General features: G+C 35.2%; 1 protein-coding gene across 4 annotated transcripts in view; it reads right to left on the bottom strand.

Annotated features, from left to right (window-relative positions):
- Positions 1 to 2128: 2128 nt before the first annotated feature.
- The window catches only part of LOC146738929 (uncharacterized), a 110684-nt gene continuing 89123 nt past the window's right edge, over positions 2129 to 23689 (bottom strand). For 3 of the 4 annotated variants that reach the window (XM_085503246.1, XM_085503247.1, XM_085503248.1), the window contains one exon: positions 2129 to 5715. In XM_085503246.1, coding sequence (XP_085359372.1) covers positions 3754 to 5715 — 1962 coding nt within the window. In that variant the 3' untranslated portion in view covers positions 2129 to 3753. The remainder of the gene's footprint in view (positions 5716 to 23689) is intronic. The other variant, XR_014930384.1, reaches the window with a different exon arrangement.

Below are 23689 nucleotides of genomic sequence, written 5' to 3' on the forward strand. Positions count from 1 at the left end.
ATAATTTTATTTTTCTTCCACCCTCCTCAAAAAAGTTGCCTTATAAAAACTCAAGAAACAAAGAATAAAAAAAGTCTGGCCTGAAGGCCATTCACTGTTATCTGAAACAGTGAGTTTTTTTTTTAACATTTTTCTTACAGTGAAAACCGCATATTTACAATATTTTTATGTGAATATGTAGATACAGTACTGGAGACAAATTCTGCAATATTTTGAAACAATGTAGGTAATCAGATGATCTAATCTTCTAACATCAATAGTAATTCCAATGACAAAATCTTGGTGGTTTTCACTGTAATTCTTGTTTACAATCTAATTAAAAAAAATAGTTTTCATAATTCTTTTAAATGCCAATAGATTAGAAAACAATAGTTTTAATGTGTTTTTTTGTCTCTACTTCTATAACTGCTTTGTAACCATCAGAAAACTAATGAGTGTGAAGTCACATTATACAGTCAAAGGCACAAAGCTGGAGTTTTGTTTATATACGTATTTATGAAAAATTACTGATTATCAGCTGTCATTCAAATTCAAACATTTAATAGTGATTGGTTCAAGGACTAAACATTTTCCATGCCTAGGGCATGCACATACCTTTTGGTGACATACCAACAGTGGCCACCCACTTAATCAAAATAAAGGGCATGCTGATTGGATAATGCTAAACTAATCATTAATATTAATTAGAACTAACTGTGATGTCACAATATCAGTTTTAGATTGGTGAATTTAAATTCTGACATTCATTTTGATTTATAAAATTGAATTTTTATAAAATTGGTTATAACGACCACAGCCTTCTGGCTTTCATTGTATACCAATGTCAGGTAAGTTTGGTATATTTAAATTTAAAACATAAATATTTATAAATTCAATCAGCACCTACATGTCATGTGAGAATACACAGTGATCTATGTAGACTGTTCTAACACATTCTAATTTATGTGTTAAAACTTAAAAGAACAAAGAAGTGTCTTCATAACCAAGCCAAAGTTTTTGATAAAGTTTGACAGGACTGATTTCATTTCGGTCTATAAATTTGTGTGTAATATGTACATGTATAAAGATGTCTTACCTGACTGTGGTGTATATATGCTACAAAGTTTTCTTCAATGAATGGGTTACAATCAGTTATATGAACGGCAAGGAATCCACAAACTAAGGAAGGTAACCAGGTTATTGCACACCAAGTGGTGAGGGCGATAACAAGAAGTTTATATCAAAAGTAATGACTTATACGAAGCACTGGACCCTTGATGGAAAGATGTTTGCGGCATGTATGGCCACCCTGGGGCCCAATACACTGCTTGGTAATTTTTTTCTAAGCAGTGAAAATTGATAATTTCTTAGAACTTATCCTGTTGCTACCATATTAAAGCGAGAGGGTCGTCACCTGCGCACACATGGGAAATGAGTCCCAAGCGATGATAACAACACACGCTAGGAACGCAAAGGCTTATGAGTAAATGCTAGTTTGTAAATAATGACACGTTATGGCCACCTGTCACATGCGTAGGTGACGACTCCCCCGCTTTAACACAACATCTTGGCTGTTGTAAGCATGATATATGTGCAGCGTACGTAATGCAGATTCTCACATACTTGATGACAGCCAATCACAACCACCATAACAATTCACCAAATGTGTATGCTCTAATAGAAACTGTACTCCCTTTTGTTGCATTGTACCGTTCTTATGGAATCCACGGCTTCTCATACAGTAATGTATATTCAATTAAGATATGCAATTACTGGACAGTATATCAAGTTAGACAATTTGATATGTGAAATGGACACGTTGAGAATTAAGTTATTTGAGGCTTAAAGGGCGGCAGTCGTCGTGCTGCGTCCTGTTCGATATGGGACTCATAGCAACGCGTGTAAAATACATTGTTTATTCACATGAAATTACTATATTATTCACATGATAACCACCGCACTTTAACAACATAAATTCCAAGTTTTTACGAATTTTTTTAATAACATACTTGACTTCTGTATATTAACAAAATAATCTAAATATAAATTACTTGAAACTAAATAGCTCAGACGAATTGATCAGTTTGAATTACACAACAAATGTCTGTTAGTATTCATGTAAAATATGATCTTTAAGAATTAACAACAATTTTCTTTTGTTTTTCTCATCATATTTATTAGTGAAAGCAATAAAATTGTAACTGTACTATCTATTTCAAAGTGCTTCAATAACATCAAAACATAAATTATACCAATAATGTAAAAATGAATAACAAACACATCATTAATTGAAAAAATGCATGTGTTTTGCATAGTCACATGTGATTTGCATAGTCACATGTGATTTGCATAGTCACAAGTCATTTGCATAGTAACAAGTCATTTGCATAGTAACAAGTGATTTGCATAATCACAAGTGATTTGCATAGTCACATATGTCACTGGACTAAACATCTTTTCCAGAGAACGTATACTTTAATATTCGGCCGTCGTCTTGTCATTATGGATAGCTTCACTGAAATTGTGTGCTAGAACAAGGGTGGTGATAATGCAGACTAGTTAATTACTTGGCACAACAAGAAAATAAATTTCAAATAACTCAAAGACATTTGCTCAACTGTTTCAGATTATTATCGCTTGGTGATTCCCTTCAGATCAGCATCACCATTGTTCAATATTTTGACCCGAAAAAAAAAATACTAAAAATATATTTTTATCACAATGTCAATGTTCTTATCTTAGTGACAGATATTTTAAATTAAATCTGGTAACATTTTTTACAATTGACATTCTTTTCTGATTTTTCACCAAAAATGTTTTTTTTTTTTTTTTTAGGAGAGTGCCAAAATTATTTATGGATGAGAAAATAAAAAAATAAAAACCATATTTATATTAGGTTAAAATACAATGCAGCTTAGGTGCATCTAACTTAAATGTTATATGAGGAACTAAAACCTACATTTGTTTCTAGAAATCTTTATTTCAAGTTCTGAAATCAAAGTGGTGCATTTTGTTTACTATCTTTCAAAGCAGACTAAGAAGTCACAAACCTGGATACCTATAGTAATCCATTGGTCCCAAAGCTGAATAATTTAATCATGTTTCAATTGCCCCCAAACCTGGATACCTATGGTGATCCATTGGTCCCAAACCTGAATAATTTAATCATGTTTCAATTGCCCCCAAACCTGGATGATATAGTGTTTCATTGACTCAAAACCAGAATAATATAATTATCTGCATGTCCATTGTTGTGCAATACATTATTTCATTTAGGCTCACACATCTCATCTTTGCTTATCCTGCAGAATGCAAAAATCCAACATTTTTTTAAATAACGATTAATGATGAATCAATTTTTTTCCCTGAAATCTGCATAATAATGTTTCATTATCATGCTTACTACTGTTCAAGATTTTGCACACAAAAAACAATTGACTACCAATATATATATATATATTTTGAAAATGAAAAAAAATCAAAGTAACATATTGACTGTAAATGACATAACAATTAAGACAGTGGAGTTCAAGTGTAAACAAGCAATATATACATACATCATATTTACATTAATCAATGTGACCAGATTTACAGTTCAATATATATATATATATATAGACAGAGAGAGAGAGAGAATTCTACTTATGCACATATCCAAATTTGTGAAGTTACATATGTAAATGTTTCCATAGCAACATCACTATTTCCCTCATTATTCTTCTTCATATACATATCATGTGCAACATAACCATTATTTATGGGTTGTGATGTTTGCTATTTGTTCAATGACTTATTGCTACTGCCATTATGTGCAACATAACCATTATTCATGGGCTGTGATGTTTGTTGTCTGTTCATTGGCCGACTACCGGTAGTGTCGCATGCAACATAACCATTATTTATGGGATGTGATGTTTGTTGTCTGTTGATTGGCCAACTACCAGTAGTGTCATGTGCAACATAACCATTATTTATGGGTTGTGATGTTTGTTGTCTGTTCATTGGTCGACTACCGGTAGTGTCATGTGCAACATAACCATTATTTATGGGTTGTGATGTTTGTTGTCTGTTCATTGGCTGACTACCAGTAGTGTCATGTGCAACATAACCAATATTTATGGGTTGTGATGTTTGTTGTCTGTTCATTGGCTGACTACCAGTAGTGTCATGTGCAACATAACCATTATTTATGGGTTGTGATGTTTGTTGTCTGTTCATTGGCTGACTACCAGTAGTGTCATGTGCAACATAACCATGTATGTGTTGTGATGTTGATTGATCACCAGCAGCTTCTTGTCTCACACCAGTATTATTTATGGATTGTGTTGTTGGTTGCTGCGCTACATAACCAGACATTCTATATGGTGACTGGTGTATCACTTCTTCACCATCAATGCTGTCTGGTGGGTAAGTACTTTCACTGCTATCACTCCACATGCTAGAAGAATCATCCTGAATCACTGGATGGCCATTAAGAGTAACTTTACAATACCCATTATCACCTTGATTGCAAATTGCAGCATTGTCATTGGTTGTGATGGGGACATCACTGTATGATGCCTGATTTCTATTGGTCGACACTTGGCTGTACCCAAGATTCTCATCACTATCTGTTGCCTGATTTCTATTGGCTGACACTTGGCTCTGCCCAAGATCCTCATCACTGTTTGATGCTTGATTTCTTTTGGCTGACACTTGGCTGTATCCAAGATCCTCATCACTGTTTGATGCCTGATTTCTATTGGCTGACACTTGGCTGTACCCAAGATCCTCATCACTGTTTGATGCTTGATTTCTATTGGTCGACACTTGGCTGTACCCAAGATCCCCATCACTGTTTGATGCTTGATTTCTATTGGCCGACACTTGGCTGTATCCAAGATCCTCATCACTGTTTGATGCTTGATTTCTATTGGCCGACACTTGGCTGTACCCAAGATCCCCATCACTGTTTGATGCTTGATTTCTATTGGCCGACACTTGGCTGTACCCAAGATCCTCATCACTGTTTGATGCTTGATTTCTATTGACTGACACTTTGCTTACATTGCATGGGTTATGTATCTGTACTGCAGCTTGTTTTGCAGTCACTTGACATGATGTTAATGTTTTGTTGCCATGGACACCATTGACTGATTCTCCAACACATGTAGGAATGTGGTTCTGACGAGTCAGTATATGCACTGTTCTAGGTACTCTAGATACCGGTGCTTGCATGGCTGTTGCCATAACAACACCTCCTACCGAAATTTTACAATATCCTTGCTGACTTGGTAATTGTGATTTTATTTTTGAATTATTCCAACTTGGCATTTTTGCTAAATGAATGTTATCATTATTAGTTAACTGACTGTAGTCATCAGGCGATTTAGGAGGAAGCACCACAGCCAAGGGTGGTGTCTGTTTGTCCTTACAATGTTTTCTCATGACATCACCATCTTCTTTACCATCTTCTTTACCATCACTTTCAGTAGATGATAATCTTGCATTTGGTAGACCTTCATCCTCATCACAAATATCTCTATGTTGTCTTTTGTTACCTTGGTTACCAGACCCACTATCATTGCTGAGTGTAATCTGCGTACTACAATTGTCACTTCGGCCATTTTTAAATCCAACAATCATTTGTTTCTTACATTGGGATTTCAAAATATCATACTTTTCAACATGTGGATCTTGGTAATCTTGATAATCTGATAACAAGTATTGACCAGAATGAGTATTGTCTGCATCAATCTACAGGCAGATAAATATACAACTGATTAGTATTCATATTGAAAAGGTAAGGTAATCACTGAAAATATGACACAGTAAGGTGTCATTAAATCACAGTGTCAATACAGTGCAGTGCGGTGTCATTAAATCACAGTGTCAACACAGTGCAGTGAGGTGACATTAAATCACAGTGTAAATACATCACAGTAAAGTGTCATTAAATCACAGTGTCAATATAGCACAGTAAGGTGTCATTAAATCACAGTGTCTATACAGTGCAGTGAGGTGTCATTAAATCAGTGTCAATATAGCACAGTAAGATGTCATTAAATCACAGTGTCAACACAGTGCAGTGAGGTGTCATTAAATCAGTGTCAATATAGCACAGTAAGGTGTCATTAAATCACAGTGTCAATACAGTGCAGTGAGGTGTCATTAAATCACAGTCAATATAGCACAGTAAGATGTCATTAAATCACAGTGTCAATACAGTGCAGTGAGGTGTCATTAAATCACTGTCAATATAGCACAGTAAGATGTCATTAAATCACAGTGTCAACACAGTGCAGTGAGGTGTCATTAAATCACTGTCAATATAGCACAGTAAGGTGTCATTAAATCACAGTGTCAATACAATGCAGTGAGGTGTCATTAAATCACTGTCAATATAGCACAGTAAGATGTCATTAAATCACAGTGTCAATACAGTGCAGTGAGGTGTCATTAAATCACTGTCAATATAGCACAGTAAGATGTCATTAAATCACAGTGTCAATACAGTGCAGTGAGGTGTCATTAAATCACTGTCAATATAGCACAGTAAGATGTCATTAAATCACAGTGTCAACACAGTGCAGTGAGGTGTCATTAAATCACAGTGTCAACACAGTGCAGTGAGGTGACATTAAATCACAGTGTAAATACATCACAGTAAAGTGTCATTAAATCACAGTGTCAATATAGCACAGTAAGGTGTCATTAAATCACAGTGTCAATACAGTGCAGTGAGGTGTCATTAAATCACTGTCAATATAGCACAGTAAGATGTCATTAAATCACAGTGTCAATACAGTGCAGTGAGGTGTCATTAAATCACTGTCAATATAGCACAGTAAGATGTCATTAAATCACAGTGTCATCACAGTGCAGTGAGGTGTCATTAAATCAGTGTCAACACAGTGCAGTGAGGTGACATTAAATCACAGTGTAAATACATCACAGTAAAGTGTCATTAAATCACAGTGTCAATATAGCACAGTAAGGTGTCATTAAATCACAGTGTCAATATAGTGCAGTGAGGTGTCATTAAATCACTGTCAATATACCACAGTAAGATGTCATTAAATCACAGTGTCAATATAGCACAGTAAGATGTCATTAAATCACAGTGTCAACACAGTGCAGTGCGGTGTCATTAAATCACAGTGTCAACACAGTGCAGTGAGGTGACATTAAATCACAGTGTAAATACATCACAGTAAAGTGTCATTAAATCACAGTGTCAATATAGCACAGTAAGGTGTCATTAAATCACAGTGTCTATACAGTGCAGTGAGGTGTCATTAAATCACTGTCAATATAGCACAGTAAGATGTCATTAAATCACAGTGTCAATACAGTGCAGTGAGGTGTCATTAAATCACTGTCAATATAGCACAGTAAGATGTCATTAAATCACAGTGTCAACACAGTGCAGTGAGGTGTCATTAAATCACAGTGTCAACACAGTGCAGTGAGGTGACATTAAATCACAGTGTAAATACATCACAGTAAAGTGTCATTAAATCACAGTGTCAATATAGCACAGTAAGGTGTCATTAAATCACAGTGTCAATACAGTGCAGTGAGGTGTCATTAAATCACTGTCAATATAGCACAGTAAGATGTCATTAAATCACAGTGTCAATACAGTGCAGTGAGGTGTCGTTAAATCACTGTCAATATAGCACAGTAAGATGTCATTAAATCACAGTGTCAATACAGTGCAGTGAGGTGTCATTAAATCACTGTCAATATAGCACAGTAAGATGTCATTAAATCACAGTGTCAATACAGTGCAGTGAGGTGTCATTAAATCACTGTCAATACAGTGCAGTGAGGTGTCATTAAATCACTGTCAATATAGCACAGTAAGATGTCATTAAATCACAGTGTCAATACAGTGCAGTGAGGTGTCATTAAATCACTGTCAATATAGTACAGTAAGATGTCATTAAATCACAGTGTCGACACAGTGCAGTGAGGTGTCATTAAATCACAGTGCCAACACAGTGCAGTGAGGTGACATTAAATCACAGTGTAAATACATCACAGTAAAGTGTCATTAAATCACAGTATCAATATAGCACAGTAAGGTGTCATTAAATCACAGTGTCAATACAGTGCAGTGAGGTGTCATTAAATCACTGTCAATATAGCACAGTAAGATGTCATTAAATCACAGTGTCAATACATCACAGTAAAGTGTCATTAAATCATAGTGTCAATACAGCCCAGTATGGTGACATTAAACTATAGTATTAATACATCACAGTAAAGTGTCATTAAATCATAGTGTCAATACAGCCCAGTATGGTGACGTTAAACTATAGTGTTGATACATCACAGTAAGGTGTCATTAAATCATAGTGTTAATACAGCCCAGTATGGTGACATTAAACTATAGTGTCAACACATCACAGTAAAGTGTCATTAAATCATAGTGTCAATACAGCCCAGTATGGTGACATTAAACTATAGTATTAATACATCACAGTAAAGTGTCATTAAATCATAGTGTCAATACAGCCCAGTATGGTGACATTAAACTATAGTATTAATACATCACAGTAAGGTGTCATTAAATCATAGTGTCAATACACAATAGTATGGTGACATTAAACTATAGTATTAATACATCACACTAAGGTGTCATTAAATCATAGTGTCAATACAGCCCAGTATGGTGACATTAAACTATAGTATTAATACATCACAGTAAGGTGTCATTAAATCATAGTGTCAATACAGCCCAGTATGGTGACATTAAACTATAGTGTCAACACATCACTGTAAAGTGTCATTAAATCATAGTGTCAATACAGCCCAGTATGGTGACGTTAAACTATAGTGTCAACACATCACTGTAAAGTGTCATTAAATCATAGTGTCAATACAGCCCAGTATGGTGACATTAAACTATAGTGTCAACACATCACTGTAAAGTGTCATTAAATCATAGTGTCAATACAGTCCAGTATGGTGACATTAAACTATAGTGTCAACACATCACTGTAAAGTGTCATTAAATCATAGTGTCAATACAGTCCAGTATGGTGAAGTTAAACTATAGTGTCAACACATCACTGTAAAGTGTCATTAAATCATAGTGTCAATACAGCCCAGTATGGTGACATTAAACTACAGTATTAAAGGCCCAGGTATACTATAAATACGCTCCTAAACAATAGGGATTATTTCCTTGCTTGTCACGCTGTAGTAAACAGCTCCAGCCAAGCTCCGGTAAAAACATGTTTTCTCGAACTTACAGGTCGATTATGTCGTGCCAAAGTGGATGCATGTGACTATGAATATCACAGCAGTGACTGTGTGTAATATTTATGACAATAAATTGTGTACGAGCTGAGATTTTGGCGGATAAAAATAAAAAACATGAACCGGGAAAGGGATGCGCGACTAATCTTGAATAATTACTACTGTCAATCAAAGTCACGTGATGTTGGACCGCTGAAACAGGATGCGTCATAGGCTATGCAAGTTATTAACACCATGCATTAAAATAGCCAAACCTTCAATTCACACTTGCCCGGGGCAAGTGAATTGGGCCTTTAATACATCACAGTAAGATGTCATTAAATCATAGTGTCAATACACCATAGTATGGTGACATTAAACTATAGTATTAATACATCACACTAAGGTGTCATTAAATCATAGTGTCAATACAGCCCAGTATGGTGACATTAAACTATAGTATTAATACATCACAGTAAGGTGTCATTAAATCATAGTGTCAATACACAATAGTATGGTGACATTAAACTATAGTATTAATACATCACACTAAGGTGTCATTAAATCATAGTGTCAATACAGCCCAGTATGGTGACATTAAACTATAGTATTAATACATCACAGTAAGGTGTCATTAAATCATAGTGTCAATACAGCCCAGTATGGTGACATTAAACTATAGTGTCAACACATCACTGTAAAGTGTCATTAAATCATAGTGTCAATACAGACCAGTATGGTGACGTTAAACTATAGTGTCAACACATCACTGTAAAGTGTCATTAAATCATAGTGTCAATACAGCCCAGTATGGTGACATTAAACTATAGTGTCAACACATCACTGTAAAGTGTCATTAAATCATAGTGTCAATACAGTCCAGTATGGTGACATTAAACTATAGTGTCAACACATCACTGTAAAGTGTCATTAAATCATAGTGTCAATACAGTCCAGTATGGTGAAGTTAAACTATAGTGTCAACACATCACTGTAAAGTGTCATTAAATCATAGTGTCAATACAGTGCAGTGAGGTGTCATTAAATCACAGTCAATATAGCACAGTAAGATGTCATTAAATCACAGTGTCAATACAGTGCAGTGAGGTGTCATTAAATCACTGTCAATATAGCACAGTAAGATGTCATTAAATCACAGTGTCAACACAGTGCAGTGAGGTGTCATTAAATCACTGTCAATATAGCACAGTAAGGTGTCATTAAATCACAGTGTCAATACAATGCAGTGAGGTGTCATTAAATCACTGTCAATATAGCACAGTAAGATGTCATTAAATCACAGTGTCAATACAGTGCAGTGAGGTGTCATTAAATCACTGTCAATATAGCACAGTAAGATGTCATTAAATCACAGTGTCAATACAGTGCAGTGAGGTGTCATTAAATCACTGTCAATATAGCACAGTAAGATGTCATTAAATCACAGTGTCAACACAGTGCAGTGAGGTGTCATTAAATCACAGTGTCAACACAGTGCAGTGAGGTGACATTAAATCACAGTGTAAATACATCACAGTAAAGTGTCATTAAATCACAGTGTCAATATAGCACAGTAAGGTGTCATTAAATCACAGTGTCAATACAGTGCAGTGAGGTGTCATTAAATCACTGTCAATATAGCACAGTAAGATGTCATTAAATCACAGTGTCATCACAGTGCAGTGAGGTGTCATTAAATCAGTGTCAACACAGTGCAGTGAGGTGACATTAAATCACAGTGTAAATACATCACAGTAAAGTGTCATTAAATCACAGTGTCAATATAGCACAGTAAGGTGTCATTAAATCACAGTGTCAATATAGTGCAGTGAGGTGTCATTAAATCACTGTCAATATACCACAGTAAGATGTCATTAAATCACAGTGTCAATATAGCACAGTAAGATGTCATTAAATCACAGTGTCAACACAGTGCAGTGCGGTGTCATTAAATCACAGTGTCAACACAGTGCAGTGAGGTGACATTAAATCACAGTGTAAATACATCACAGTAAAGTGTCATTAAATCACAGTGTCAATATAGCACAGTAAGGTGTCATTAAATCACAGTGTCTATACAGTGCAGTGAGGTGTCATTAAATCACTGTCAATATAGCACAGTAAGATGTCATTAAATCACAGTGTCAATACAGTGCAGTGAGGTGTCATTAAATCACTGTCAATATAGCACAGTAAGATGTCATTAAATCACAGTGTCAACACAGTGCAGTGAGGTGTCATTAAATCACAGTGTCAACACAGTGCAGTGAGGTGACATTAAATCACAGTGTAAATACATCACAGTAAAGTGTCATTAAATCACAGTGTCAATATAGCACAGTAAGGTGTCATTAAATCACAGTGTCAATACAGTGCAGTGAGGTGTCATTAAATCACTGTCAATATAGCACAGTAAGATGTCATTAAATCACAGTGTCAATACAGTGCAGTGAGGTGTCGTTAAATCACTGTCAATATAGCACAGTAAGATGTCATTAAATCACAGTGTCAATACAGTGCAGTGAGGTGTCATTAAATCACTGTCAATATAGCACAGTAAGATGTCATTAAATCACAGTGTCAATACAGTGCAGTGAGGTGTCATTAAATCACTGTCAATACAGTGCAGTGAGGTGTCATTAAATCACTGTCAATATAGCACAGTAAGATGTCATTAAATCACAGTGTCAATACAGTGCAGTGAGGTGTCGTTAAATCACTGTCAATATAGCACAGTAAGATGTCATTAAATCACAGTGTCAATACAGTGCAGTGAGGTGTCATTAAATCACTGTCAATATAGCACAGTAAGATGTCATTAAATCACAGTGTCAATACAGTGCAGTGAGGTGTCATTAAATCACTGTCAATACAGTGCAGTGAGGTGTCATTAAATCACTGTCAATATAGCACAGTAAGATGTCATTAAATCACAGTGTCAATACAGTGCAGTGAGGTGTCATTAAATCACTGTCAATATAGTACAGTAAGATGTCATTAAATCACAGTGTCGACACAGTGCAGTGAGGTGTCATTAAATCACAGTGCCAACACAGTGCAGTGAGGTGACATTAAATCACAGTGTAAATACATCACAGTAAAGTGTCATTAAATCACAGTATCAATATAGCACAGTAAGGTGTCATTAAATCACAGTGTCAATACAGTGCAGTGAGGTGTCATTAAATCACTGTCAATATAGCACAGTAAGATGTCATTAAATCACAGTGTCAATACATCACAGTAAAGTGTCATTAAATCATAGTGTCAATACAGCCCAGTATGGTGACATTAAACTATAGTATTAATACATCACAGTAAAGTGTCATTAAATCATAGTGTCAATACAGCCCAGTATGGTGACGTTAAACTATAGTGTTGATACATCACAGTAAGGTGTCATTAAATCATAGTGTTAATACAGCCCAGTATGGTGACATTAAACTATAGTGTCAACACATCACAGTAAAGTGTCATTAAATCATAGTGTCAATACAGCCCAGTATGGTGACATTAAACTATAGTATTAATACATCACAGTAAAGTGTCATTAAATCATAGTGTCAATACAGCCCAGTATGGTGACATTAAACTATAGTATTAATACATCACAGTAAGGTGTCATTAAATCATAGTGTCAATACAGCCCAGTATGGTGACATTAAACTATAGTATTAATACATCACAGTAAGGTGTCATTAAATCATAGTGTCAATACACAATAGTATGGTGACATTAAACTATAGTATTAATACATCACACTAAGGTGTCATTAAATCATAGTGTCAATACAGCCCAGTATGGTGACATTAAACTATAGTATTAATACATCACAGTAAGGTGTCATTAAATCATAGTGTCAATACAGCCCAGTATGGTGACATTAAACTATAGTGTCAACACATCACTGTAAAGTGTCATTAAATCATAGTGTCAATACAGCCCAGTATGGTGACGTTAAACTATAGTGTCAACACATCACTGTAAAGTGTCATTAAATCATAGTGTCAATACAGCCCAGTATGGTGACATTAAACTATAGTGTCAACACATCACTGTAAAGTGTCATTAAATCATAGTGTCAATACAGTCCAGTATGGTGACATTAAACTATAGTGTCAACACATCACTGTAAAGTGTCATTAAATCATAGTGTCAATACAGTCCAGTATGGTGAAGTTAAACTATAGTGTCAACACATCACTGTAAAGTGTCATTAAATCATAGTGTCAATACAGTCCAGTATGGTGACATTAAACTATAGTGTCAACACATCACTGTAAAGTGTCATTAAATCATAGTGTCAATACAGTCCAGTATGGTGACATTAAACTATAGTGTCAACACATCACTGTAAAGTGTCATTAAATCATAGTGTCAATACAGTCCAGTATGGTGACGTTAAACTATAGTGTCAACACATCACTGTAAAGTGTCATTAAATCATAGTGTCAATACAGTCCAGTATGGTGACATTAAACTATAGTGTCAACACATCACTGTAAAGTGTCATTAAATCATAGTGTAAATACAGTCCAGTATGGTGACATTAAACTATAGTGTCAACACATCTCTGTAAAGTGTCATTAAATCATAGTGTCAATACAGTCCAGTATGGTGACATTAAACTATAGTGTCAACACATCTCTGTAAAGTGTCATTAAATCATAGTGTCAATACAGCCCAGTATGGTGACATTAAACTATAGTGTCAACACATCACTGTAAAGTGTCATTAAATCATAGTGTCAATACAGTCCAGTATGGTGACATTAAACTATAGTGTCAACACATCACTGTAAAGTGTCATTAAATCATAGTGTCAATACAGCCCAGTATGGTGACATTAAACTATAGTGTCAACACATCTCTGTAAAGTGTCATTAAATCAGAGTGTCAATACAGTCCAGTATGGTGACATTAAACTATAGTGTCAACACATCACTGTAAAGTGTCATTAAATCATAGTGTCAATACAGTCCAGTATGGTGACATTAAACTATAGTGTCAACACATCACTGCAAAGTGTCATTAAATCATAGTGTCAATACAGCCCAGTATGGTGACATTAAACTATAGTGTCAACACATCACTGTAAAGTGTCATTAAATCATAGTGTCAATACAGTCCAGTATGGTGACATTAAACTATAGTGTCAACACATCACTGTAAAGTGTCATTAAATCATAGTGTCAATACAGTCCAGTATGGTGACATTAAACTATAGTGTCAACACATCTCTGTAAAGTGTCATTAAATCATAGTGTCAATACAGCCCAGTATGGTGACATTAAAATATAGTGTCAACACATCACTGTAAAGTGTCATTAAATCATAGTGTCAATACAGTCCAGTATGGTGACATTAAACTATAGTGTCAACACATCACTGTAAAGTGTCATTAAATCATAGTGTCAATACAGCCCAGTATGGTGACATTAAACTATAGTGTCAACACATCTCTGTAAAGTGTCATTAAATCATAGTGTCAATACAGTCCAGTATGGTGACATTAAACTATAGTGTCAACACATCACTGTAAAGTGTCATTAAATCATAGTGTCAATACAGCCCAGTATGGTGACATTAAACTATAGTGTCAACACATCTCTGTAAAGTGTCATTAAATCATAGTGTCAATACAGTCCAGTATGGTGACATTAAACTATATTGTCAACACATCTCTGTAAAGTGTCATTAAATCATAGTGTCAATACAGTCCAGTATGGTGACATTAAACTATAGTGTCAACACATCACTGTAAAGTGTCATTAAATCATAGTGTCAATACAGTCCAGTATGGTGACATTAAACTATAGTGTCAACACATCACTGTAAAGTGTCATTAAATCATAGTGTCAATACAGTCCAGTATGGTGACATTAAACTATATTGTCAACACATCACTGTAAAGTGTCATTAAATCATAGTGACAATACAGTCCAGTATGGTGACATTAAACTATAGTGTCAACACATCACTGTAAAGTGTCATTAAATCATAGTGTCAATACAGTCCAGTATGGTGACATTAAACTATAGTGTCAACACATCACTGTCCAGTATGGTGACATTAAACTATAGTGTCAACACATCTCTGTAAAGTGTCATTAAATCATAGTGTCAATACAGCCCAGTATGGTGACATTAAACTATAGTGTCAACACATCACTGTAAAGTGTCATTAAATCATAGTGTCAATACAGTCCAGTATGGTGACATTAAACTATAGTGTCAACACATCACTGTAAAGTGTCATTAAATCATAGTGTCAATACAGTCCAGTATGGTGACGTTAAACTATAGTGTCAACACATCACTGTAAAGTGTCATTAAATCATAGTGTCAATACAGTCCAGTATGGTGACATTAAACTATAGTGTCAACACATCACTGTAAAGTGTCATTAAATCATAGTGTCAATACAGTCCAGTATGGTGAAGTTAAACTATAGTGTCAACACATCACTGTAAAGTGTCATTAAATCATAGTGTCAATACAGTCCAGTATGGTGACATTAAACTATAGTGTCAACACATCACTGTAAAGTGTCATTAAATCATAGTGTCAATACAGTCCAGTATGGTGACATTAAACTATAGTGTCAACACATCTCTGTAAAGTGTCATTAAATCATAGTGTCAATACAGCCCAGTATGGTGACATTAAACTATAGTGTCAACACATCACTGTAAAGTGTCATTAAATCATAGTGTCAATATAGCACAGTAAGGTGTCATTAAATCACAGTGTCAATATAGTGCAGTGAGGTGTCATTAAATCACTGTCAATATACCACAGTAAGATGTCATTAAATCACAGTGTCAATATAGCACAGTAAGATGTCATTAAATCACAGTGTCAACACAGTGCAGTGCGGTGTCATTAAATCACAGTGTCAACACAGTGCAGTGAGGTGACATTAAATCACAGTGTAAATACATCACAGTAAAGTGTCATTAAATCACAGTGTCAATATAGCACAGTAAGGTGTCATTAAATCACAGTGTCTATACAGTGCAGTGAGGTGTCATTAAATCACTGTCAATATAGCACAGTAAGATGTCATTAAATCACAGTGTCAATACAGTGAAGTGAGGTGTCATTAAATCACTGTCAATATAGCACAGTAAGATGTCATTAAATCACAGTGTCAACACAGTGCAGTGAGGTGTCCTTAAATCACAGTGTCAACACAGTGCAGTGAGGTGACATTAAATCACAGTGTAAATACATCACAGTAAAGTGTCATTAAATCACAGTGTCAATATAGCACAGTAAGGTGTCATTAAATCACAGTGTCAATACAGTGCAGTGAGGTGTCATTAAATCACTGTCAATATAGCACAGTAAGATGTCATTAAATCACAGTGTCAATACAGTGCAGTGAGGTGTCATTAAATCACTGTCAATATAGCACAGTAAGATGTCATTACATCACAGTGTCAATACAGTGCAGTGAGGTGTCATTAAATCACTGTCAATACAGTGCAGTGAGGTGTCATTAAATCACTGTCAATATAGCACAGTAAGATGTCATTAAATCACAGTGTCAATACAGTGCAGTGAGGTGTCATTAAATCACTGTCAATATAGTACAGTAAGATGTCATTAAATCACAGTGTCGACACAGTGCAGTGAGGTGTCATTAAATCACAGTGCCAACACAGTGCAGTGAGGTGACATTAAATCACAGTGTAAATACATCACAGTAAAGTGTCATTAAATCACAGTGTCAATATAGCACAGTAAGGTGTCATTAAATCACAGTGTCAATACAGTGCAGTGAGGTGTCATTAAATCACTGTCAATATAGCACAGTAAGATGTCATTAAATCACAGTGTCAATACATCACAGTAAAGTGTCATTAAATCATAGTGTTAATACAGCCCAGTATGGTGACATTAAACTAGTGTCAACACATCACAGTAAAGTGTCATTAAATCATAGTGTCAATACAGCCCAGTATGGTGACATTAAACTATAGTATTAATACATCACAGTAAAGTGTCATTAAATCATAGTGTCAATACAGCCCAGTATGGTGACATTAAACTATAGTGTCAACACATCTCTGTAAAGTGTCATTAAATCATAGTGTCAATACAGCCCAGTATGGTGACATTAAACTATAGTGTCAACACATCTCTGTAAAGTGTCATTAAATCAGAGTGTCAATACAGTCCAGTATGGTGACATTAAACTATAGTGTCAACACATCACTGTAAAGTGTCATTAAATCATAGTGTCAATACAGTCCAGTATGGTGACATTAAACTATAGTGTCAACACATCACTGCAAAGTGTCATTAAATCATAGTGTCAATACAGCCCAGTATGGTGACATTAAACTATAGTGTCAACACATCACTGTAAAGTGTCATTAAATCATAGTGTCAATACAGTCCAGTATGGTGACATTAAACTATAGTGTCAACACATCACTGTAAAGTGTCATTAAATCATAGTGTCAATACAGTCCAGTATGGTGACATTAAACTATAGTGTCAACACATCTCTGTAAAGTGTCATTAAATCATAGTGTCAATACAGCCCAGTATGGTGACATTAAAATATAGTGTCAACACATCACTGTAAAGTGTCATTAAATCATAGTGTCAATACAGTCCAGTATGGTGACATTAAACTATAGTGTCAACACATCACTGTAAAGTGTCATTAAATCATAGTGTCAATACAGCCCAGTATGGTGACATTAAACTATAGTGTCAACACATCTCTGTAAAGTGTCATTAAATCATAGTGTCAATACAGTCCAGTATGGTGACATTAAACTATAGTGTCAACACATCACTGTAAAGTGTCATTAAATCATAGTGTCAATACAGCCCAGTATGGTGACATTAAACTATAGTGTCAACACATCTCTGTAAAGTGTCATTAAATCATAGTGTCAATACAGTCCAGTATGGTGACATTAAACTATATTGTCAACACATCTCTGTAAAGTGTCATTAAATCATAGTGTCAATACAGTCCAGTATGGTGACATTAAACTATAGTGTCAACACATCACTGTAAAGTGTCATTAAATCATAGTGTCAATACAGTCCAGTATGGTGACATTAAACTATAGTGTCAACACATCACTGTAAAGTGTCATTAAATCATAGTGTCAATACAGTCCAGTATGGTGACATTAAACTATAGTGTCAACACATCACTGTCCAGTATGGTGACATTAAACTATAGTGTCAACACATCTCTGTAAAGTGTCATTAAATCATAGTGTCAATACAGCCCAGTATGGTGACATTAAACTATAGTGTCAACACATCACTGTAAAGTGTCATTAAATCATAGTGTCAATACAGTCCAGTATGGTGACATTAAACTATAGTGTCAACACATCACTGTAAAGTGTCATTAAATCATAGTGTCAATACAGTCCAGTATGGTGACGTTAAACTATAGTGTCAACACATCACTGTAAAGTGTCATTAAATCATAGTGTCAATACAGTCCAGTATGGTGACATTAAACTATAGTGTCAACACATCACTGTAAAGTGTCATTAAATCATAGTGTCAATACAGTCCAGTATGGTGAAGTTAAACTATAGTGTCAACACATCACTGTAAAGTGTCATTAAATCATAGTGTCAATACAGTCCAGTATGGTGACATTAAACTATAGTGTCAACACATCACTGTAAAGTGTCATTAAATCATAGTGTCAATACAGTCCAGTATGGTGACATTAAACTATAGTGTCAACACATCTCTGTAAAGTGTCATTAAATCATAGTGTCAATACAGTCCAGTATGGTGACATTAAACTATAGTGTCAACACATCACTGTAAAGTGTCATTAAATCATAGTGTCAATACAGTCCAGTATGGTGAAGTTAAACTATAGTGTCAACACATCACTGTAAAGTGTCATTAAATCATAGTGTCAATACAGCCCAGTATGGTGACATTAAACTACAGTATTAAAGGCCCAGGTATACTATAAATACGCTCCTAAACAATAGGGATTATTTCCTTGCTTGTCACGCTGTAGTAAACAGCTCCAGCCAAGCTCCGGTAAAAACGTGTTTTCTCGAACTTACAGGTCGATTATGTCGTGCCAAAGTGGATGCATGTGACTATGAATATCACAGCAGTGACTGTGTGTAATATTTATGACAATAAATTGTGTACGAGCTGAGATTTTGGCGGATAAAAATAAAAAACATGAACCGGGAAAGGGATGCGCGACTAATCTTGAATAATTACTACTGTCAATCAAAGTCACGTGATGTTGGACCGCTGAAACAGGATGCGTCATAGGCTATGCAAGTTATTAACACCATGCATTAAAATAGCCAAACCTTCAATTCACACTTGCCCGGGGCAAGTGAATTGGGCCTTTAATACATCACAGTAAGATGTCATTAAATCATAGTGTCAATACACCATAGTATGGTGACATTAAACTATAGTATTAATACATCACACTAAGGTGTCATTAAATCATAGTGTCAATACAGCCCAGTATGGTGACATTAAACTATAGTATTAATACATCACAGTAAGGTGTCATTAAATCATAGTGTCAATACACAATAGTATGGTGACATTAAACTATAGTATTAATACATCACACTAAGGTGTCATTAAATCATAGTGTCAATACAGCCCAGTATGGTGACATTAAACTATAGTATTAATACATCACAGTAAGGTGTCATTAAATCATAGTGTCAATACAGCCCAGTATGGTGACATTAAACTATAGTGTCAACACATCACTGTAAAGTGTCATTAAATCATAGTGTCAATACAGCCCAGTATGGTGACGTTAAACTATAGTGTCAACACATCACTGTAAAGTGTCATTAAATCATAGTGTCAATACAGCCCAGTATGGTGACATTAAACTATAGTGTCAACACATCACTGTAAAGTGTCATTAAATCATAGTGTCAATACAGTCCAGTATGGTGACATTAAACTATAGTGTCAACACATCACTGTAAAGTGTCATTAAATCATAGTGTCAATACAGTCCAGTATGGTGAAGTTAAACTATAGTGTCAACACATCACTGTAAAGTGTCATTAAATCATAGTGTCAATACAGTGCAGTGAGGTGTCATTAAATCACAGTCAATATAGCACAGTAAGATGTCATTAAATCACAGTGTCAATACAGTGCAGTGAGGTGTCATTAAATCACTGTCAATATAGCACAGTAAGATGTCATTAAATCACAGTGTCAACACAGTGCAGTGAGGTGTCATTAAATCACTGTCAATATAGCACAGTAAGGTGTCATTAAATCACAGTGTCAATACAATGCAGTGAGGTGTCATTAAATCACTGTCAATATAGCACAGTAAGATGTCATTAAATCACAGTGTCAATACAGTGCAGTGAGGTGTCATTAAATCACTGTCAATATAGCACAGTAAGATGTCATTAAATCACAGTGTCAATACAGTGCAGTGAGGTGTCATTAAATCACTGTCAATATAGCACAGTAAGATGTCATTAAATCACAGTGTCAACACAGTGCAGTGAGGTGTCATTAAATCACAGTGTCAACACAGTGCAGTGAGGTGACATTAAATCACAGTGTAAATACATCACAGTAAAGTGTCATTAAATCACAGTGTCAATATAGCACAGTAAGGTGTCATTAAATCACAGTGTCAATACAGTGCAGTGAGGTGTCATTAAATCACTGTCAATATACCACAGTAAGATGTCATTAAATCACAGTGTCATCACAGTGCAGTGAGGTGTCATTAAATCAGTGTCAACACAGTGCAGTGAGGTGACATTAAATCACAGTGTAAATACATCACAGTAAAGTGTCATTAAATCACAGTGTCAATATAGCACAGTAAGGTGTCATTAAATCACAGTGTCAATATAGTGCAGTGAGGTGTCATTAAATCACTGTCAATATACCACAGTAAGATGTCATTAAATCACAGTGTCAATATAGCACAGTAAGATGTCATTAAATCACAGTGTCAACACAGTGCAGTGCGGTGTCATTAAATCACAGTGTCAACACAGTGCAGTGAGGTGACATTAAATCACAGTGTAAATACATCACAGTAAAGTGTCATTAAATCACAGTGTCAATATAGCACAGTAAGGTGTCATTAAATCACAGTGTCTATACAGTGCAGTGAGGTGTCATTAAATCACTGTCAATATAGCACAGTAAGATGTCATTAAATCACAGTGTCAATACAGTGCAGTGAGGTGTCATTAAATCACTGTCAATATAGCACAGTAAGATGTCATTAAATCACAGTGTCAACACAGTGCAGTGAGGTGTCATTAAATCACAGTGTCAACACAGTGCAGTGAGGTGACATTAAATCACAGTGTAAATACATCACAGTAAAGTGTCATTAAATCACAGTGTCAATATAGCACAGTAAGGTGTCATTAAATCACAGTGTCAATACAGTGCAGTGAGGTGTCATTAAATCACTGTCAATATAGCACAGTAAGATGTCATTAAATCACAGTGTCAATACAGTGCAGTGAGGTGTCGTTAAATCACTGTCAATATAGCACAGTAAGATGTCATTAAATCACAGTGTCAATACAGTGCAGTGAGGTGTCATTAAATCACTGTCAATATAGCACAGTAAGATGTCATTAAATCACAGTGTCAATACAGTGCAGTGAGGTGTCATTAAATCACTGTCAATACAGTGCAGTGAGGTGTCATTAAATCACTGTCAATATAGCACAGTAAGATGTCATTAAATCACAGTGTCAATACAGTGCAGTGAGGTGTCGTTAAATCACTGTCAATATAGCACAGTAAGATGTCATTAAATCACAGTGTCAATACAGTGCAGTGAGGTGTCATTAAATCACTGTCAATATAGCACAGTAAGATGTCATTAAATCACAGTGTCAATACAGTGCAGTGAGGTGTCATTAAATCACTGTCAATACAGTGCAGTGAGGTGTCATTAAATCACTGTCAATATAGCACAGTAAGATGTCATTAAATCACAGTGTCAATACAGTGCAGTGAGGTGTCATTAAATCACTGTCAATATAGTACAGTAAGATGTCATTAAATCACAGTGTCGACACAGTGCAGTGAGGTGTCATTAAATCACAGTGCCAACACAGTGCAGTGAGGTGACATTAAATCACAGTGTAAATACATCACAGTAAAGTGTCATTAAATCACAGTATCAATATAGCACAGTAAGGTGTCATTAAATCACAGTGTCAATACAGTGCAGTGAGGTGTCATTAAATCACTGTCAATATAGCACAGTAAGATGTCATTAAATCACAGTGTCAATACATCACAGTAAAGTGTCATTAAATCATAGTGTCAATACAGCCCAGTATGGTGACATTAAACTATAGTATTAATACATCACAGTAAAGTGTCATTAAATCATAGTGTCAATACAGCCCAGTATGGTGACGTTAAACTATAGTGTTGATACATCACAGTAAGGTGTCATTAAATCATAGTGTTAATACAGCCCAGTATGGTGACATTAAACTATAGTGTCAACACATCACAGTAAAGTGTCATTAAATCATAGTGTCAATACAGCCCAGTATGGTGACATTAAACTATAGTATTAATACATCACAGTAAAGTGTCATTAAATCATAGTGTCAATACAGCCCAGTATGGTGACATTAAACTATAGTATTAATACATCACAGTAAGGTGTCATTAAATCATAGTGTCAATACAGCCCAGTATGGTGACATTAAACTATAGTATTAATACATCACAGTAAGGTGTCATTAAATCATAGTGTCAATACACAATAGTATGGTGACATTAAACTATAGTATTAATACATCACACTAAGGTGTCATTAAATCATAGTGTCAATACAGCCCAGTATGGTGACATTAAACTATAGTATTAATACATCACAGTAAGGTGTCATTAAATCATAGTGTCAATACAGCCCAGTATGGTGACATTAAACTATAGTGTCAACACATCACTGTAAAGTGTCATTAAATCATAGTGTCAATACAGCCCAGTATGGTGACGTTAAACTATAGTGTCAACACATCACTGTAAAGTGTCATTAAATCATAGTGTCAATACAGCCCAGTATGGTGACATTAAACTATAGTGTCAACACATCACTGTAAAGTGTCATTAAATCATAGTGTCAATACAGTCCAGTATGGTGACATTAAACTATAGTGTCAACACATCACTGTAAAGTGTCATTAAATCATAGTGTCAATACAGTCCAGTATGGTGAAGTTAAACTATAGTGTCAACACATCACTGTAAAGTGTCATTAAATCATAGTGTCAATACAGTCCAGTATGGTGACATTAAACTATAGTGTCAACACATCACTGTAAAGTGTCATTAAATCATAGTGTCAATACAGTCCAGTATGGTGACATTAAACTATAGTGTCAACACATCACTGTAAAGTGTCATTAAATCATAGTGTCAATACAGTCCAGTATGGTGACGTTAAACTATAGTGTCAACACA

This window comes from Saccoglossus kowalevskii, chromosome 9, assembly GCF_978046115.1.
Source record: "Saccoglossus kowalevskii chromosome 9, keSacKowa6.1, whole genome shotgun sequence".
In the NCBI taxonomy this organism is placed as follows: domain Eukaryota; kingdom Metazoa; phylum Hemichordata; class Enteropneusta; family Harrimaniidae; genus Saccoglossus; species Saccoglossus kowalevskii.